The sequence below is a fragment of the Schistocerca serialis genome, chromosome 3 (genome assembly GCF_023864345.2).
Source record: "Schistocerca serialis cubense isolate TAMUIC-IGC-003099 chromosome 3, iqSchSeri2.2, whole genome shotgun sequence".
Lineage (NCBI taxonomy): Eukaryota > Metazoa > Arthropoda > Insecta > Orthoptera > Acrididae > Schistocerca > Schistocerca serialis.
Window position 1 is genome coordinate 212560755 of NC_064640.1, and position 19113 is coordinate 212579867.

The 19113-nt window shown below is 37.8% G+C and overlaps 1 protein-coding gene across 1 annotated transcript in view; it reads right to left on the minus strand.

Annotated features, from left to right (window-relative positions):
- Positions 1 to 15879: 15879 nt before the first annotated feature.
- LOC126469933 (serine proteinase stubble) overlaps positions 15880 to 19113 on the minus strand; it is a 228887-nt gene continuing 225653 nt past the window's right edge. The window contains exon 9 of the mRNA XM_050097331.1: positions 15880 to 17585. Coding sequence (XP_049953288.1) covers positions 17421 to 17585 — 165 coding nt within the window. The 3' untranslated portion in view covers positions 15880 to 17420. The remainder of the gene's footprint in view (positions 17586 to 19113) is intronic.

A 19113-nucleotide genomic window follows, 5' to 3' on the forward strand; every position in this document is an offset into this window, starting at 1 on the left:
AACATCACCAATCCGATTAGACAAAGCAGTCAATATACCAGCACTACAAGACTTAACATTTTGCTAATAAATAACTAAACAATAAGAACCCAGCCCCAAACCATCTCAGCCTAATAAAATTCTAGTCAAATTAGGACTAATAATTAGAAAACCTATTGAAAGAATAAATATTAAAACAATAATAATAAAACAATTTATGTTTTCTCACCTGATATATGATCTTCTCTATAATAAATTACCAAAGAAGAAAAGTATATAACAAAAAACATAAAAATAAGAGATACTCAATCCAAAATTAATGGAGAAGTGAAGATTCCTTCCATCGTTTGTGCCTCATTCATTGATGAAAATTTGTCTCTCAGGTACTTGTAAGCATGTCTGTCCTTGTTGATCCTGTTTACAGGATTCATTGTCAGACCAAACTTGATGCATAAAGGCAGCAGATTAATTTTATTTTGATCTACCAGCAGACTGTACTGGACATTCTTATACCTAAGTCACAGTTGTTCCCTTTGATACCAATGTTTTTCACTGTAGTGTACATATGTTACCCAACTTTTACACTCTATCCCAACTGTCGCAGTCACATAGAAAATACTCGTATTTCATCTCAAAGTCTCTACAAATCTCCTTTTTACTTAATTGCCTACAGAGGTATGTTCTTACTGTCATATGTTTTCTTCATAAGGATATATGTTTAGTTATTTGTTTTTGATATTACAGCCTATTATCTAGAAAGCTAATGTAGTACATAAATTTACAATTTAGTATATAGTAGTAAATATAAGTATTAATTATTTGTTTCCAGTAAATATTTAAAAATGCTAATTCTACAGATACCCTACTACTAAAATTATATTCTACCGCCACAAAACTACAATTAAAAAAACTTAACCAATTACCCAACTGTTATTACTACTTTATATGGATAGCATGGACTACATAAGTTGAAGACATACGATTCCCATTATGCAGCAACACAGCTTCTAAACTAAGCTTTGATGCATCTCTGAATAGCCTCCAGCCCTTTGGTCCCTGCACCACATTCAAAGTTGTTGTTAAAACATTCATGTCACACTGGGCATTTAGGTTATTCTTATTTTTAAAATACTGAATGAAATCTTTCTCCTGTGCCCTGTAAATTGACACATCAGCATGAGGTTCTTGAGATTCAACTGTTCCAGCTTAGAATGTAGAAACACTTTTTTGGTTCGTCTAGATTTTGGATTAAATCACTTAGTTCACCTCGAGTTATTATGTATGTCTCACTTACTGATTCAGCTGTGAAATCAGAATCATGTGATGTAAGGGTTTTGATAAGATGTTTCCTCTATTTTGGATTCATCGACTTCTGCCTTCAGATTGTAATCCTCCACTTGATTCAGTACAGACAGATGATCCCCATGTGGAACTTGCAGATAGTTGAAGTCATTTTAGGGTATGTAATATTCAACCTCTTCATTCAATATAGACTTTTGTGAACAGCAAGCAAAATAGCAGTTACCTCCACAACTGGTCAGCACACTCCAGACCATAGTGATGGCAAAGGGCTTAGAGCATCCAGTTTTATTCCTTCATCAATTAAAATTTGCAAAACCATAACTGTGGCAAACACGAGTTTGTGTTGACCACCTAACTTCACACAAAAGTTACAGTGATAGACTGTCATCAGTAGTGTTGTAATATGGCATTTCCGACTGGGAAAACTCACATTACCACAGATGTAGCAGAATTGGACCAGGTTGCGTATAACTTCATTTTCAGATTTGCTTCCTGCTGTCTGGTGGCAGGTGTGCCAACATACTCACTTAAAAGCTAGGAATGAGCTATATCCAAGAACGACTCAGACAGTACAGCAATTATTGAAGTACTCTATAATCCAATAAATGTATGCTGTCAAAACATGCCACCTGCAGCATCTACAGTAGAGTCATTCCATAGTTTTGTAACAAAAAAGGAAGCTGGATTTACAAGCCACTTAAGAGAACCTGGCAATCAAATATTGCAGGAAATATGGGCCATGCAGTGTCAGCCCCTAACCTTAGAGCCCTATAATTCAATAAGAATCAGCCATTGCAACATGCCACTTTGAGCATCTGGAGGCAGCAGATACTTATTGAACTATGGAGGTCTAAAATTAGGGGACAAGGCGGCACTACCTATGTTTTCTGTGTTATTCAATTGCCACTTTCTCCTGGATGGCACTGAATCTTACTTCATTTGTTGTTGCAAAACTAAAGGAGTAGTCTACTATAGGTGCTGCAAGTGACATGATGTGACTGCTCAAGTTTTTATAGCTATGGCTATCAAGACATTGCTAAACCCAGTATCTGGATGTAGGTCTTCATGTGAATTTTGATACATTTTCTTCAAAAATAGTTTTAGATGCCAAATGGCATTTGTTCTTTATGTGTCAACAGTTCTGTATCTACTATTAACTGAATAGTGCATAATATTGCACTTTGTAAGTAAATTATGCATAATTTTTGCCGTATTTGTAACAGCTGGGACAGCACTACTCTGTGCCTGTCAATTATACTGCTCACCAGGGAAACTAAAGAAGCGAACTTCAAGCTGATCGGAATTGATCAGATTGTTTTATGCTTTTATGCAACATTATGGCCTTTTCAGCAGCATCTGCTCACAAATTCAAAATGAAAGAACAAACAGATGTTTTTAGTTTCACTACAAGCAAGCTGCACACACACATAATGAAATCAAAAAATTATATATAATGAAATAAATAAGATGTTCGTTGGTATTTTCATGTGAGGAAGTGTCCCACAGAGTTATTTTTTGTATCTCAGAAATGAGAGAAATGACATGTTTTGAATGTCATATTCATTTTTCATTTTTCACAGCCCAAAATACAAAAGAAATAGCTGTTTTCGACTTTATCTGGTTTTCATTGTTGACTTGTCTAATCAAGTGAATGACCTCACAGGTATGGTATGAAGCAACATTTAGTGGTGCCAGTTGAGACCCACTTCAGTGTGTTTTATAACGATCAACAAGTGTATGCATTACTGTGTTTTATAGTCTTATACAGATATGGTTTTAGATGCTAATGTCATGTTCACAATCTACCTGTCTGAATTGTTGATCAACATATTTGATAAACACTAAATCTAATGGTTGGTGGTGCTGTTAGAAAAAACATGCAATAGTGAGTCCTGTGTAACCATTTATGGTATGTGACAATATGAACAGGAAGAGCTGCATCATGGAGATTATGTAACTCATGAGATGTATGTGTAGTGTTATTTTAAGAACAAGCAGTGCCATTTCTCGGTGGGCTAGTTGCTTGTCACAGATCTCCAACAAGCCTTGTTGATGGTGGGAGAGATCCCCATGAACTTATCCAGTTTTTCTTTAATCCCATGCCAACAGATTCAGAGGTACTGACTGCTGTTATTTTCTGCTTCACAACATATTGAATTCTCAAAGACAGAAATTCTGAGCAGTTCTGCAGTATTAACAATATGCCAACTAACTAATCTGTAGCACAAAGTTAGTTCTGTACAGTACATTATTTTATTTCACTTTTCAGGGAGAACAAGCTGGATGATGTTTATGAGCAACATGCATAATTATTTGTCGTGCCCCCATGCATACCAATACAAAATCAAAATTATAAATATGATAGATGACTCCAAATTGAGTATTTTCGGAAAAGTAATTAAGGTTATAAAATGAATATCCAGGGTTTCTTTTTTAATTGGCTTACACAGTTCACCATGGAGCAGAACCATAGCCCAGGGGTTTCCAAAACAGTCCTCTGATGGAACACTTTGAGAATTCTGGTACTACTATGGAACATCTTGTTTCTTTTAAAGCTCAATAAAATTTAAAAAAAATTAAGAATGAGAAAAAAATGTGTTTTAATCAGTTATAACTTCAGTTTTAAATCATAACTAATAACACAGAAATCATCACAAATTTAAAAAAGAAAGTCTCAAAGGAAAAGAAACCTCATGGTGATAATAGTTTTTTGTCAACCACTTCTTCATCATGGAACACAGTCTGGGAAACCTTGCCACGCACTCATGTTACTGTTCAGACTGATGACCAACAGTTTCTTTGCATTTCAGCAGAGCTCTTGAGTTCAATACCCTTTGACTCCATTGCTTCTACATCTACACACATACTCTGCAAGCCACTGCATAGTGTATGGCAGTGGGTACCCTGTACCACTACTAATCTCCTTTGCTGTTCCACTTACAAATAGAGTGAGGGAAGGAAAGACTATCTATATGCCTCTGTACAAGCCCTGATTTATCTTATCTTTATGGTACTTACCCTTACCCCCATGAACCATGGACCTTGCCATTGGTGGGGAGGATTGCGTGCCTCAGTGATACAGATGGCCGTACCTTAGGTGCAACCACAACAGAGGGGTATCTGTTGAGAGGCCAGACAAACGTGTGGTTCCTGAAAAGGGGCAGCAGCCTTTTCAGTAGTTGCAGGGGCAACAGTCTGGATGATTGACTGATCTGGCCTTGCAACACTAACTAAAACGGCCTTGCTGTGCTGGTACTGCGAATGGCTGAAAGCAAGGAGAAACTACAGCCGTAATTTTTCCCGAGGGCGTGCAGCTTTACTGTATGGTTAAATGATGATGGCGTCCTCTTGGGTAAAATATTCCGGAGGTAAAATAGTCCCCCATTCAGATCTCCAGGCGGGGACTACTCAAGAGGACGTCGTTATCAGGAGAAAGAAAACTGGCGTTCTACAGATCGGGGCGTCGAATGTCAGATCCCTTAATTGGGCAGATAAGTTAGAAAATTTAAAAAGGGAAATGGATAGGTTGAAGTTAGATATAGTGGGAATTAGTGAAGTTCGGTGGCGGGAGGAACAAGACTTTTGGTCAGGTGAATACAGGGTTATAAATACAAAATCAAATAGGGGTAATGCAGGAGTAGGTTTAATAATGAATAAAAAAATAAGAGTGCGGGTAAGCTACTACCAACAGCATAGTGAACGCATTATTGTGGCCAAGATAGACACAAAGCCCAAGCCCACTACAGTAGTACAAGTTTATATGCCAACTAGCTCTGCAGATGATGAAGAAATTGATGAAATGTATGATGAGATAAAAGAAATTATTCAGGTAGTGAAGTGAGACGAAGATTTAATAGTCATGGGTGACTGGAATTCGAGAGTAGGAAAAGGGAGAGAAGGAAACATAGTAGGTGAATATGGACTGGGGGAGAGAAATGAAAGAGGAAGCCGTCTGATAGAATTTTGCACAGAGCATAACTTAATCATAGCTAACACTTGGTTCAAGAATCATAAAAGAAGGTTGAATACATGGAAGAATCGTGGAGATACTTGAAGGTATCAGATAGATTATATAATGGTAAGACAGAGATTTAGGAACCAGGTTTTAAATTGTAAGACATTTCCAGGGGCAGATGTGGACTCGGACCACAATCTATTGGTTATGAACTGTAGATTAAAACTGAAGAAACTGCAAAAACGTGGGAGTTAAGGAGATGGGACCTGGATAAACTGAAGGAACCAGAGGTTGTACAGAGTTTCAGGGAGAGCATAAGGGAACGATTGACAAGAATGGGGGAAAGAAATGCAGTAGAAGAAAAACGAGTAGCTCTGAGGGATGAAGTAGTGAAGGCAGCAGAGGATCAAGTAGGTAAAAAGACGAGGGCTAGTAGAAATCCTTGGGTAACAGGAGAAATATTGAATTTAATTGATGAAAGGAGAAAATATAAAAATGCAGTACATGAAGCAGGCAAAAGGGAATACAAACGTCTCAAAAATGAGATCGACAGGAAGTGCAAAATGGCTAAGCAGGGATGGCTAGAGGACAAATGTAAGGATGTAGAGGCTTATCTCACTAGGGGTAAGATAGATACTGCCTACAGGAAAATTAAAGAGACCTTTGGAGAAAAGAGAGCCACCTGTATGAATATCAAGAGCTCCGATGGAAACCCAGTTCTAAGCAAAGAAGGGAAAGCAGAAAGGTGGAAGGAGTATATAGAGGGTCTATACAAGGGCGATGTACTTGAGGACAATATTATGGAAATGGAAGAGGATGTAGATGAAGACGAAATGGGAGATACGATACTGCGTGAAGAGTTTGACAGAGCACTGAAAGACCTGAGTTGAAACAAGGACCCGGGAGTAGACAACATTCCATTGGAACTACTGACGGCCTTGGGAGAGCCAGTCCTGACAAAACTCTACCATCTGGTGAGGAAGATGTATGAGACAGGCGAAATACCCTCAGACTTTAAGAAGAATATAATAAATCCAATCCCAAAGAAAGCAGGTGTTGACAGGTGTGAAAATTACCGAACTATCAGTTTAATAAGTCACAGCTGTAAAATACTAACGCGAATTCTTTACAGATGAATGGAAAAACTGGTAGAAGCTGACCTCGGCAAAGATCAGTTTGGATTGCGCAGAAATGTTGGAACACGTGAGGCAATACTGACCCTGCGACTTATCCTAGAAAATAGATTAAGGAAAGGCAAACCTACATTTCTAGCATTTGTGGACTTAGAGAAAGCTTTTGACAATGTTGACTGGAGTACTCTCTTTCAAATTCTAAAGGTGGCAGGGGTAAAATACAGGGAGCAAAAAGTTATTTACAATTTGTACAGAAACCAGATGGCAGTTATAAGAGTCAAGGGGCATGAAAGGGAAGCAGCGGTTGGGAAGGGAGTGAGACAGAGTTGTAGCCTGTCCCTGATGTTATTCAATCTGTATATTGAGCAAGCAGTAAAGGAAACAAAAAGAAAAATTCGGAGTAGGTATTAAAGTCCATGGAGAAGAAATAAAAACGTTGAGGTTCACCGATGACATTGTAATTCTGCCAGAGACAGCAAAGGACTTGGAAGAGCAGTTGAACGGAATGGACACTGTCTTGAAAGGAGGATATAAGATAAACATCAACAAAAGCAAAACGAGGATAATGGAATGTATTCGAATTAAGTCAGGTGATGCTGAGGGAATTAGATTAGGAAAGGAGATACTTAAAGTAGTAAAGGAATTTTGCTATTTGGGGAGCAAAATAACTGATGATGGTCGAAGTAGAGAGGATATAAAATGTACACTGGCAATGGCAAGGAAAGCTTTTCTGAAGAAGAGAAATTTGTTAACATTGAGTATTGATTTAAGTGTCAGGAAGTCGTTTCTGAAAGTATTTGTATGGAGTGTAGCCATGTATGGAAGTGAAACATGGACGATAACTAGTTTGGACAAGAAGAGAATAGAAGCTTTCGAAATGTGGTGCTACAGAAGAATGCTGAAGATTAGATGGGTAGATCACATAACTAATGAGGAGGTACTGAACAGAATTGGGGAGAAGAGGAGTTTGTGGCACAACTTGACTAGAAGAAGGGATCGGTTGGTAGGACATGTTCTGAGGCAGCAAGGGATCACCAATTTAGTATTGGAGGGCAGCATGGAGGGTAAAAATCGTAGAGGGAGATCAAGAGATGAATACACTAAGCAGATTCAGAAGGATGTAGGTTGCAGTTAGTACTGGGAGATGAAGAAGCTTGCACAGGAAGACAACAACAACAACAACAACAACAACATGGTACTTACAAGAATTGTATGTTGGTGACTGTGGAATCATTCTGCAATCAGCTTCAAATGTAGATTCTCTAAATTTTCTGAATGGTGCTCTTTAAAAAGAATGTTGCCTTCCCTTCAGAGATTCCCATTTGAGTTTCCAAAGCATTTCCCTAATATTTGTATGTTGTTTGAACCTACTGGTAACAAATCTAGCAGCCCACCTCTGAATCACTTTAATGTCTTCCTTTAAACCAACCTGGTGCAGTACTCAAGAATGTGTTGCACTAGTGTCCTATATGCGATCTCCTTTACAGATGAACCACACTTCCCTAAAATTCTCTCAATAAGCAGAAGCCAACCATTTGCATTCCCTACTATAACCCTTATGTGCTCGTTCCATTTCATATCACTTTGCAGCCTTAGGCATAGATATTTAATCGATGTGACTGTGTCAAACAGCACACTACTAATACTGTATTTGAACATTACAGATTTGTTTTTGCTGCTCATCTGCATTAACTTACATTTTTCTTCCCTTAGAGCAAGCTGCCATTTATCACACCAACTAGAAATTTTATCTGAGTCATCTTGTACTCTTCTAAAGTCACTCAGTGATGACACCTTCCCGTACATCACAGCATCATCAGCAAACAGCTGCATATTGTTGCTTGCCCTGTCTACCAGAGCATTTATGTATGTAGAACATTTCCTTTGTTAGCAGTCAGCAGTAGGGCACCATGTCAGATGCTTTTCAGAAATCTGGCTGTTGCCCCTCATCCAAAGTTTGCAGGATATCCTGCGAGAAAAGGGAAAGCTGAGTTTTGCTTGAGTGATGCCTTCTAAAACCATGCTGATTCATGGACAGAATCTTTTCCGTCTTGAGGGAATTTATTATATTCGAACTGAGAATATGTTCAAGAATTCTGCAGCAAACTGATGTTAAGGATATTGTTCTATAATTTCCTGAGTTCATCTTTTTGCTTTCTTACATACAAGAGTCACCTGCACTTTTTTTCCAGTCACTTGGGGCTTTACACCAGGTGAGAGATTCACAATAAATACAAGGTAATTAAGGGGTCAATACAGCAGAGTACTCTCTGTACAGTGGAACTGGTATTCCATCTGGACCTGTTGACTTATTTGTTTTCAACTGTTTCAGTTGCTTCCCTATGTCAGGGATGCCCACGACTATGCCCATGACAAGGGAGTCTGTGGGATGTTTGTACAATTCTCTTGGATGAACAATTTCTTAACTGGAAAATTTAAAACTTTGGCTTTCCTTTTCCTGTCTTCTAATTTGTAAAACTATTATGGACCAAAACTTTGATTTTGTCCTTAAGGGCAATAAGAAACAAGCTTAGGAAGCCTTTAAAAGTGTTGTGCATGGGATCTTGGGTAAGAGAAGAGCTGTAATTTGTTGAGCTGGTGAAAAACCAGCTGGCTAAGTATCATTGTTTATGTTTCAAGATGTCACTCAAAATGCACTTCTTCCACTTACATTTAGATTTTTTTTCAGAAAACTGTACTGAAATAAGTGATAAGCATGGTGAACAGTTACAGCAAGATCTATCAACAATGGAACAAAGGCACAGGGTTGGTGGACCTGTAGTCTTGCAATATTCTGATTTACTGTTAGATATTGCTTCCAGATGCCCCGGAACAGGATTACAGTAGACAAGCAAAGAGGAATTGCCCTTATCTGTAGGTTCCCATGATTGTGCTTGATGTAATATTTCATATTCATCTATATATGTGTTGTTTAGTTAAATGCAACTTGTTTAAACCAAATTTTCATTTTAAAAAGTAGCATTCAGACAGATTATAATAATTTCATATAACACCGTTAAATAGTGCAGTTCACTGCTATTATACTGTTGGGTGTGTCTGAAACTATAACTTGTAAAAAATTATAACAGATTCTTTTTCTGTGATCCCAAATTCATACAGTTCCACATCTTTTAACCAGGTCACACAAAAAGAATTTTGTTGTCATTGATCCTTGTAATTGCCATAAAAGTCACCTGTGGTTAGAGGATAATATAAATTGATGTAACGGTAAGCAGCTATCAGTCCAACTTGCAACAGTTGGCATTAAACCATCTGCACAAGCAGGGTCACATCTGTCACAATAAAACAGGGGATATAGTTGTTGTACATTCTGTGGGCAAGCTATTATCCTATGCTGTGGTCACGCTGTATGGTCCTGTTTCTAGGAGTCATTGAGCATAACCTTATTCTGACTACTTGTTGCACAAATGCGCCATTGTCATAGATGCATTCCCTGTACGCGCTGAAATTTCATAATATAGAGAAGATCCAAAGATGACCAGGATGTTTGGCTCATTTTGTAAGTGTTAATGTGACACTGAGATGCTCATCCAATTCAAGTGAAAGAGTCTACAAGAGAACTGTCTTGTATCACGGTGTGGTTTACTTTAAAAATTCTGATGGTGTACTTCCTAGACGAATCAACCAATATGTTGCTTCCTCCTATTCATATATCACAAAAGGGCCATGGAGGTAAAATTACAGAGATTTAAGCTCACAGGGAGGCTTAGCAACAATCATTCTTCCTGCACACAATTCGTGACTGTAACGGAAGATGAGGGAAGTGACAATGCTACTTAAAGTACCTTCGGTCACACAATATAAGATCACTTGTGGGCATATATGTACAGCCCGATCTAGACACACAGCAAACCCATCTCCTAGGGGTCATTCATTCTGCCCTATCTAAACTCATTCATATGATGATGTTGCACTTTTGATGTTGAAGAGATATACTGGCAGCTACTTTCATGTTTACATTTTGTTTCACAGTTCATTTTGTCAAAGTTTTACATAGAACTTACCTTGTCCATCACACAGGAGAGGACACTGTTAGGCTAACATATATTCCAGCTCTTTGTTGTAGTAATTACTTATTTCTGGTACACTATTCTACTAACCTTTTCACTCATTCAAACCATTCTTTCTGGAATGGTGACACAGGTGTGTAATATTGAAATGTGGTGACAATAAGGAGGTGGTAGGTATCAGTTATAAAAAAGTTAGACTTCAACATTGTCAACTGCTAGCTCAGCTCATTGAGGGAACCATGCAAATATTCACCTGAAATAATTTAGAGGAATTAAAGAAAACTTAAATCAAGATGGATGGACAGCAATATGAGTTCACATTACACAATAAAGGCTTTCACAACTGGATGAGGTTGCTACTGGTAAACCTTTCAGGGTACACGGTTCTGGTCCATTAAAACTTTCAGGGTACAAGGTTCTGGTCCATTAAACTCTTCTGTTCGTAAAGTTTCACCCAAGCTGCACTGGAAATATTCAGAGGCATTGCTCATCCACTATTAGCAAAACTAAATGGAGGGACAATGCCTCTCAAGATGTCCAGTGAAGTTCTGGATGAAACAGGAACAGAAGAGTTTCATGGCCCAGGGCCTTATACTACAAAAGGTTTACTAGCTGCAGTGAATTCAGATTTTTGTTCAGAGCAAGAGTAGTCTTGCAATAACCAGTCTGCTTGTAAACCTGCACCAGTATAGGTGGAAAGGGGCAGTCCTTGATAGATGTATAAAGACTTAGGAGACAGGTCATACAGATGACAATTCCATCAAAGAAATCTGAAGATGATAAAGAGAAGTGGGTTTTGATCAATATCTCTCAAAATGTGTATGGTAGTTCAGGATGGAAGTAAATTGCCTGCTAATTAGAGAATATTGGCCACATAGCTGTGGTCATGAACTTGGTATAAATTTTAAGTGGTGAGTATCAGAGCAAATATGAAGTGAATAGAAGGGTTGCTAATCAAAACTTGAAAGTATGATGAGAGACATTGTATCACAACAATAAAAATTATTTTTCCTGCAGATAACTGTCACATTCACTGAATCTTGAAGCTATTGGTGATAACACACCTATACTGCCTGTAGTTCAAAATTTGTTAGTCTAGCTTGTATGGCAGAAATTCCAAGTGTTTGAGTGTTAATGAACAGCTTGCAGAGGTGAGAAAATCTGGGCTAAGAATGATGTTGATAGTTTAAACATATGTAGATTATCTTCCATAATGTGTTACTCCTGACCTTGTCATTTTTGTTGCAGTTGTATTTTGATCTTTGGAGAAAAGCAAAAGTTGTACTTTGTAGTGATCAGAAACATGATGACCAATCTCAGATTGATGAATTGATGTTTCAGTCCTTGGCTCATGTGTGGTAATGAGACTGTTGACAAACTAATGGAACACTTGATAAAACATATTTACAACTGCTGCTGGTTGTAAAAGGTGATAAAGTTGTATAATAATAAAAAATTTCAGTTAGAAAGTTAAAGTTTTTAACCTATAGTGTAGATCCAAATCTCAAAATAGGCAAGCACTCTTAATTCATCTGAATCACTTCAATGCCATGCACTGTGTAAGTTTCAGTTTTTGATCCACCTTCAATTTCATCCTCTATTAACGCCATTTTGTTCTTAACTGCAGAGGTAAAACCAATGGTTATTTGATATGTTTCTGGTTCCCTTCACTATAATATTCTGATATTTATTCCATAAACACATCATCTGATGAGGCAATGTCCTGGAGCTTGGATCCCTTTTATGTTTGAAATATTGTTAAATACTGACAATTTTTTATTGTTCTTATAAGTATTTGTTTCAATTCATCACACAAATCTTGTTTAACTATAAGAGGCATTCAAATGAAAACGAGATGGGTGGAACAAGTAAGTAAACTGTTTATTATGATTAAAGTAATTGCTGTAACTTAATATATTTATCCCATTGTTAGAATGTCTTCATAGAAAAATGTTTGCAGTTGTCTATGAAATCATGATTATACCCAGGTGTGCAATGATCTGGAGCATAGCTGAAACAACCTTGACAACATGCAGGCACTCCCACCCATTGCCAAGGTTATTTTGACTGTGCTGCAGAACTTTCACTGGGACGCCCTTACACATTCTCCATACAGTATTGATATCTCCCCATGCAATTTTCATACTTTTGGAGACCTGAAGAAAGACATTTGTGGCCATCGATTTGCTTTCGACAAAGAGGTGCATGCCTGAGTACAGCCATGGTTCTGCAGGAAACTGCAGACATTTCTTGATGAAGGCATTGCTTTTGAAATAATAAACAGTTTACTAACTTTTTACCTTCTGCCTCATTTTCATTTGACTGCCCCTTAGATATTCTGGTACAGTGATTTTAAAATGTTTACAATGACAGTGGAAATAAGGAAGTCCCAGGTGTATAAATCTATAGGTAAAATATTTATCTTTACTTACAATTTCTACGAATTATTCAAATCTCTGGAATCAGAGTAGTAACTCTTGATAGATCTGTGACTAGTGATACAAGTCTCCAAATTTTTACAAACAATTATATTTCTTCCCCAAGTACATAAATGAGAAAGTCTGGATTCTAACAGTACATAAGTAATAATACTAGAAAAGAAACATATTCCTGAACGTAAATATGAAAGTATGCAGTAGAGAGGTGAATAATTCAACTTGGAAACATATTATAGAAAGAAGTAAATTTTTATGTAAAAAATAAGATTCTGGTACCTGTGGGTCTGTAATTGTAAATAGAAATCATGAAGTATCCCACGTGTACAGCACATTAGTGAGAGTGCCAAGGGTGTTGTGTGCTGTCCTTAGGTTAGTTAGGTTTAAGTAGTTCTAAGTTCTAGGGGACTGATGACCATAGATGTTAAGTCCCATAGTGCTCAGAGCCATTTGAACCGTTTTTTAAATTTTTTTTTAATTTCTTTTAATGATATTACTGTTTACTGTATGTTAGAACTTCAAGTTTAACACACATATTTCGGAACGACACAACAACACATATAAGTCACAGAGTAAGTTGACAAGTAAGACATGCGTACATGTTAGCATTTGAATGAGCACTGAGTCCCAGTCTAGCGGCCGCTGCTCAGCTGGCCGCTTAGGTGGCGCAGCTGCTGCCCGAAAAAACTTAGGCCGAGCAGTGGGTTTGAGTGTGATATGAGCTTCAAAGTCGTTTGCATGGCCTAACCCAGGAGAAAAAAGGGACGAAAATGTCGTCGACAAAGAATCCAGTTGAGCATAAGGAATAGCATCAGAGACAATATTGACAGAGTCATCTATGGAGAACCCAAAAAACGTGAAAGGCATCGAAACCAAAAAGATTTTCTGCGTTGCTCTGGTCGACCACAAATATGGGAACAGTGCGAACAATGGATTTGTAAGATACCTCAGCATTAAACTGTCCCAAGAGAGAAATCTTCTGTTTATTGTACGTCCGTAATTGCCGAGTGACAGGGGACAGGAGTGGAGAACCCAGCTGAAGATACGTCTGAGAATTAATTATAGTGGCAGCAGAGCCGGTATCCACTTGTATGCGAACATCTCGACCAAGGATTCGGACAGTGAGGAATAACTTCCCTGAAAGGGAAGAAGTGCAATTGACAGACAACACAGAATCAGAATCAGCGTCATGTTCATGAACATCATGTATGCAGTCGGATTTGCAAACGGAAGACACATGACCTTTCTTTTTGCAATTGTGACACACAGCCCAACGTTGGGGACAATCCTCGCGTGAATGTTTCGTAAAACACCGCGGACCTGAAGGAAGTTGCTGGGGGTTTTGCTGCAGTTTTCTTAGCGGGTTGTTTACGGCTAGGCCGAGGCTGCGTGTGGGAGCGCACTGCGGCCACGTCTGCCGGCGGGGACGCGCCGCACGCGTCGTCAACAGCGCACAGAGGTTGTATTTCCCCGACATCACCCCATGCCTCTATCTGCGCCCCAGCGGCATGAGAAATTTCAAAAGACTGCGCAATGGAGAGAACTTCATCTAGAGTCAGATTCGCCAACTGAAGGGTATGTTGCCGAATTTCTTTGTCGGGCGCCGACCGGATAATAGCATCCCGTACCATGGAATCGGCATAGGATTCTTTGTGAACGTCAGTAACAAATTGACACTTTCGACTGAGGCCGTGAAGTTCAGCAGCCCAAGCGCGATAGGATTGATTTGGTTGTTTTTGACAACGATAAAAGGCAACACGAGAGGCTACCACATGCGTTTGCTTTTGAAAATAGACAGACAGAAGTGAGCACATTTCAGCAAAGGACAAAGACGCAGGATCCTTCAAAGGAGCCAATTGCGACAACAACCGATATATTGGAGGTGAAATCCAGGAAAGGAACAGAGACTTACATGGTTGTTCATCGGTGACATGAAATGCCAAGAAGTGCTGTTGAAGACGTTTTTCATAATCAGACCAGTCTTCCGCCGTCTTGTCGTAAGGAGGAAAAGGAGGTATAGCCAACGACGAGAAACGCCCCGCATTTGACGCCGCAACGAAATCGCGAATCGCCGCTGTTAGAAGCATTTGCTGTTCAAGGAGATTTTGCAATAGTTGCTCGACAGTAGCCATGGAACCCTGTGAGTCAACAGTGAAAAGGAAAAATCCACTACCTCATTGCCAATTGTAGAACTTCAAGTTTAACACATATATTTTGGAACGACACAACAACACATATAAATCACAGAGTAAGTTGACAAGTAAGACATGTGTACACGTTAGCATTCGAAGGAGCACTGAGTCCCAGTCTAGCGGCTGCTGCTCGGTTGGCCGCTTAGGTGGCGCAGCTGCTGCATGGCTGGCAGACAGCGCCGCACGTAGAGGATGCGCGTAATTGCGCAGCGGCACTTTGAATGATTGGCGAGTCACAACACTGTACAGAAAGCGTTTTTGATAGTTGCTTCAAACTGTCAATGTATTGTAAGGCATGTTAAACTTTTTATGAAAGTATTCATTTATTCTGAGATGTGTGAAATAAAATGCCTGTGTATGTGTGAGAAATCATATGAACTAAGACTTTTTTACCTTCCTCTTCAGATATCTGAGAGATTCTGAAACATGCCAAAGAGACACATCTGATGATATGCTGTAGGCTTCCAAAACATATATTCAGTTATGTGATTTTGAGAAACTAAACTGTGTTCCAAAATATTTTCATTTTAATTTACCATATTGTATTCTCAGCTGTGGGAACCCCATGAAATGTATTTTGATTGTAAGAACAGGCAATCATCACCTACATACAGCCATAGATAGTATTCATTGATAATGTGTGAAAAAATTTGGATGATAAATATTCTATTACGTAGTAATTGTACCATCAAAAGTGTTTCACAAGTATGTAAAGCTCAAGTTTTCAGTGAATATTAGACATATGGCTTCAATGTGTGTGTTTCAATGTAAGCAAAATGGCTTGAATAAATTGCACCAATATTTTTAATGCTTTTTCACTATATCTGAAATAACAGTAAGAGATCACTTTTATTAGCTGCTGTATTTATAAATCACAAAAACAAATTATATATATAATACAACTTGAAATACAATACGTAATTGTCACTAATGACTCTGACTGAGATCAGAATTTGTGCACGCTTCTAACACTGAGGACAATAAAACTAAAATCCTTTCATAGATAGGATTATCTTTCTAAAGAAGAAAGACAGTGTGTCATAACCACAGATAGGTTTGCCTACAAAGAAAAATAGATAGTTATTTCTGTGTTACATAAGAACCAGCCTTACATAACAGAGTATTAAACAGGAGATCATTCCACCTTCAAGCATAGTTTGCCTGCAACACTAATCTACAGTACACTGATTGAAAAATGTGTCACATAAATCATAGTGTCACTCATATAATTTTGTTTGTTGTACAGATGTATTCAATCCACTTCTATTACAAATTATGACAAATAAAAAAAATTCTCCATGAAGGACAGAATTTTTAAATCCACATGAACTACAACATTTGTTTTGTACTACTTTTGAAGCAGCTGTAATATATGTACCTTTATGGAAGAACTACAGAAAATCTTAGTCTTCATCTACCTGAAGAACAAATGTCAGAAAACAGTACAACTTGGTTTTAGGTTATCTCGAGATTCCTTTGGCATTGCCCATATCACATACATTCAAGAATAGTTCAAACAGACCAGGGTACCAAATGAAAACACAATTAATATTCACTTGGAGAAAAAGATTGAAAACTGGTTAGTAATATAGTAAATAGAGGTAATCAATTTGCAATTTTGGTTTCCTTGAGAATATTAGCTACATTAACATTTGGCTTTGTATCCAAAGGAGGGAAAAAAATGACTGATAACCTTTACCAGGAAATTATGAAGCACTATTGAGTGTCCAAAAAATGTGATATACCATAAAGATTGCTTTACCCAGTCCATCTGTATCCACAAAAACCCTTCATTATACATTTATTTCATATTTGTTTATTGAACAATAATGTAAATCTGTATTACTATCTTTCCTCAACACATACACTATTTTTAGCTTCCTTAGCTTCTGTTGGTGATGCAGTGAATACAGTTTCAATTGCTGAGAGTATCAGGGAATACCTAGTTAATGATTAGCAAAAATTTTATCAAATCACTAGATGTATCTCTTATGTTATTTGAGAGGCATGCTAATATTCGGAAATTATAGAATACTGTTACTCTCATAGTTCTTCCAGGTACATTTCCCATTGTTTGAGAAATATTAGAATACCAGTATTTCACTAGTTCTTCCAGGTACAGCACATCAGCAAGTAATGTTATAACATTATTATAAATTATCTCTTACTCACTAATTAGCCCTGAGTTGACACTGCACTTACATAATTAGCCTGCCATACCCATGTTCATTGTTATTCTTTATCTTTGTGAAAAGAATATACATTGCAAATCAAAAAACCAAACATGACTTTCAACAATGTCTATCTCACTGTCAATTTAAGACTACCTCCACTTTGGAAACATATGTCTTTAGTGCATGAACCCATCAATATGGTAACAGAAGCTGACACATTCACTTTTTACCCTCAACATGAGCAACAATCCAGTGAGCAGTGTCAGCCACTTTGTGGTATATACCAGGTTGGTGATCGACAGCACATCCAAACCCAGCACTTGTGATTCCAGCAAGAGTCCAGCGTCCATTGACCTTCACTATCAGCGGGCCTCCTGAATCACCCTGTGCACAAACCAGTAAAATTTTTATAATTTACAGCAATAGATGCAGATATATTTAGACTGTAGCATTCAAAATTGGAAGCTCTAGGCTAGTATATTTTGTATATCATAATTTCCAGATATTAAATTATATTATCATCTTTGAACCATTTTTAAAGCAATCACCACATAATAATGGCCTCCTATATCCAATTCTAACCCTTGTATTAATAGCACTTTGTGCAGGGTAATAACTTGTACTAAATCACACTCTTTAAACCTCCACTTAATTTCTGTACATTTTTTCAACATCACGTAGTTAGGATTCAGAAAAGAGAACTATGGGACTTAATGTCTGAGGTCATTAGTCCCCTAGAACTTAGACCTACTTAAACATAACTAACCTAAGAACATCACACACATCCATACCCCAGGCAGGATTCAAACCTGCGACCGTGGCAGTCGCGCAGTTCCAGACTGAAGTGCCTAGAACTGCTCGGCCACTCCGTCCAGCAAAGAGTACTTAAAAAAGAAGAGATTAAAAGACAGACAGACAGAGAGAGGAGGGGGAGGGGGGAAGGGCAGTTAGGGGGGATGATATACAAGTTCCATATTATTTTTTGGTGCAACAGAGATGTTATCCTCTATCATAAATATTCAGGAGCCAGTTCCATTCATTAAAAAAACAGGGACATCACAACTTAGCCTTCTTCATTGTTAATTTCTCAAGACGGGAACTTTAGAAAACCTAAGAAAGTAAAGTAAACGGGAAAGATAACATAAGTTAAAGTAAGGTAAGGTGTTAAGTGGTACAGAGACGCATAAAGAAAACTGAAATCATAGCCATAATGTCCTTTCTCAGAACTAAAAAAACCACACATATGTATTCTCAAACCCAGTGTGTGTGTGTGTGTGTGTGTGTGTGTGTGTGTGTGTGTGTGTGTACACTCTTTCTAATGTACCTTTAATGTTCAGTGGTCTTAATCACAACTATCTGAAAAAAAAGTTTAGTCATAATTTGTGATGATTCTTCAGTTATTTCTAGAAAGAGAAGAAAACCTTAGTGATGCTTTATTTAATTCACAATATACCCATGCGAGGAAGTATGAATTATCTGTCGCTACTATGTGCAGTATTTTAAAAGTCCACTATGATGATTCTGTTTTTAAAATGTTACTCTCTTCGCTATTCATTAGATTTCAGTGCTTAGAAATAGAGTAATCTTCAAATTTTCAGAATGAGTTTTCATTTTATTAGCTTTAGAGCAGTGTGAATTTTCCTTGTGCAGCAGTAAGTCAACAAATCCAGGCATCCCAGTAATATATTCTGTTGTAACACCAGTAGAGCAAGTATAATCACATTTTTAGGTTGTCAGTCACCTTCAAATGCCACAACCATTTTTAATCTGAGAAAATATTGTTTTTCTTCTTTTGTGCATTCTGTACCAGTGAATGTGTTACATTTTACATCTCTTAATCCGCAGAAAATTTCTGCACTGTAATGTACTTCTAATCCAGCTGACGGTAATTGAAAATAAAAAATTCATCACT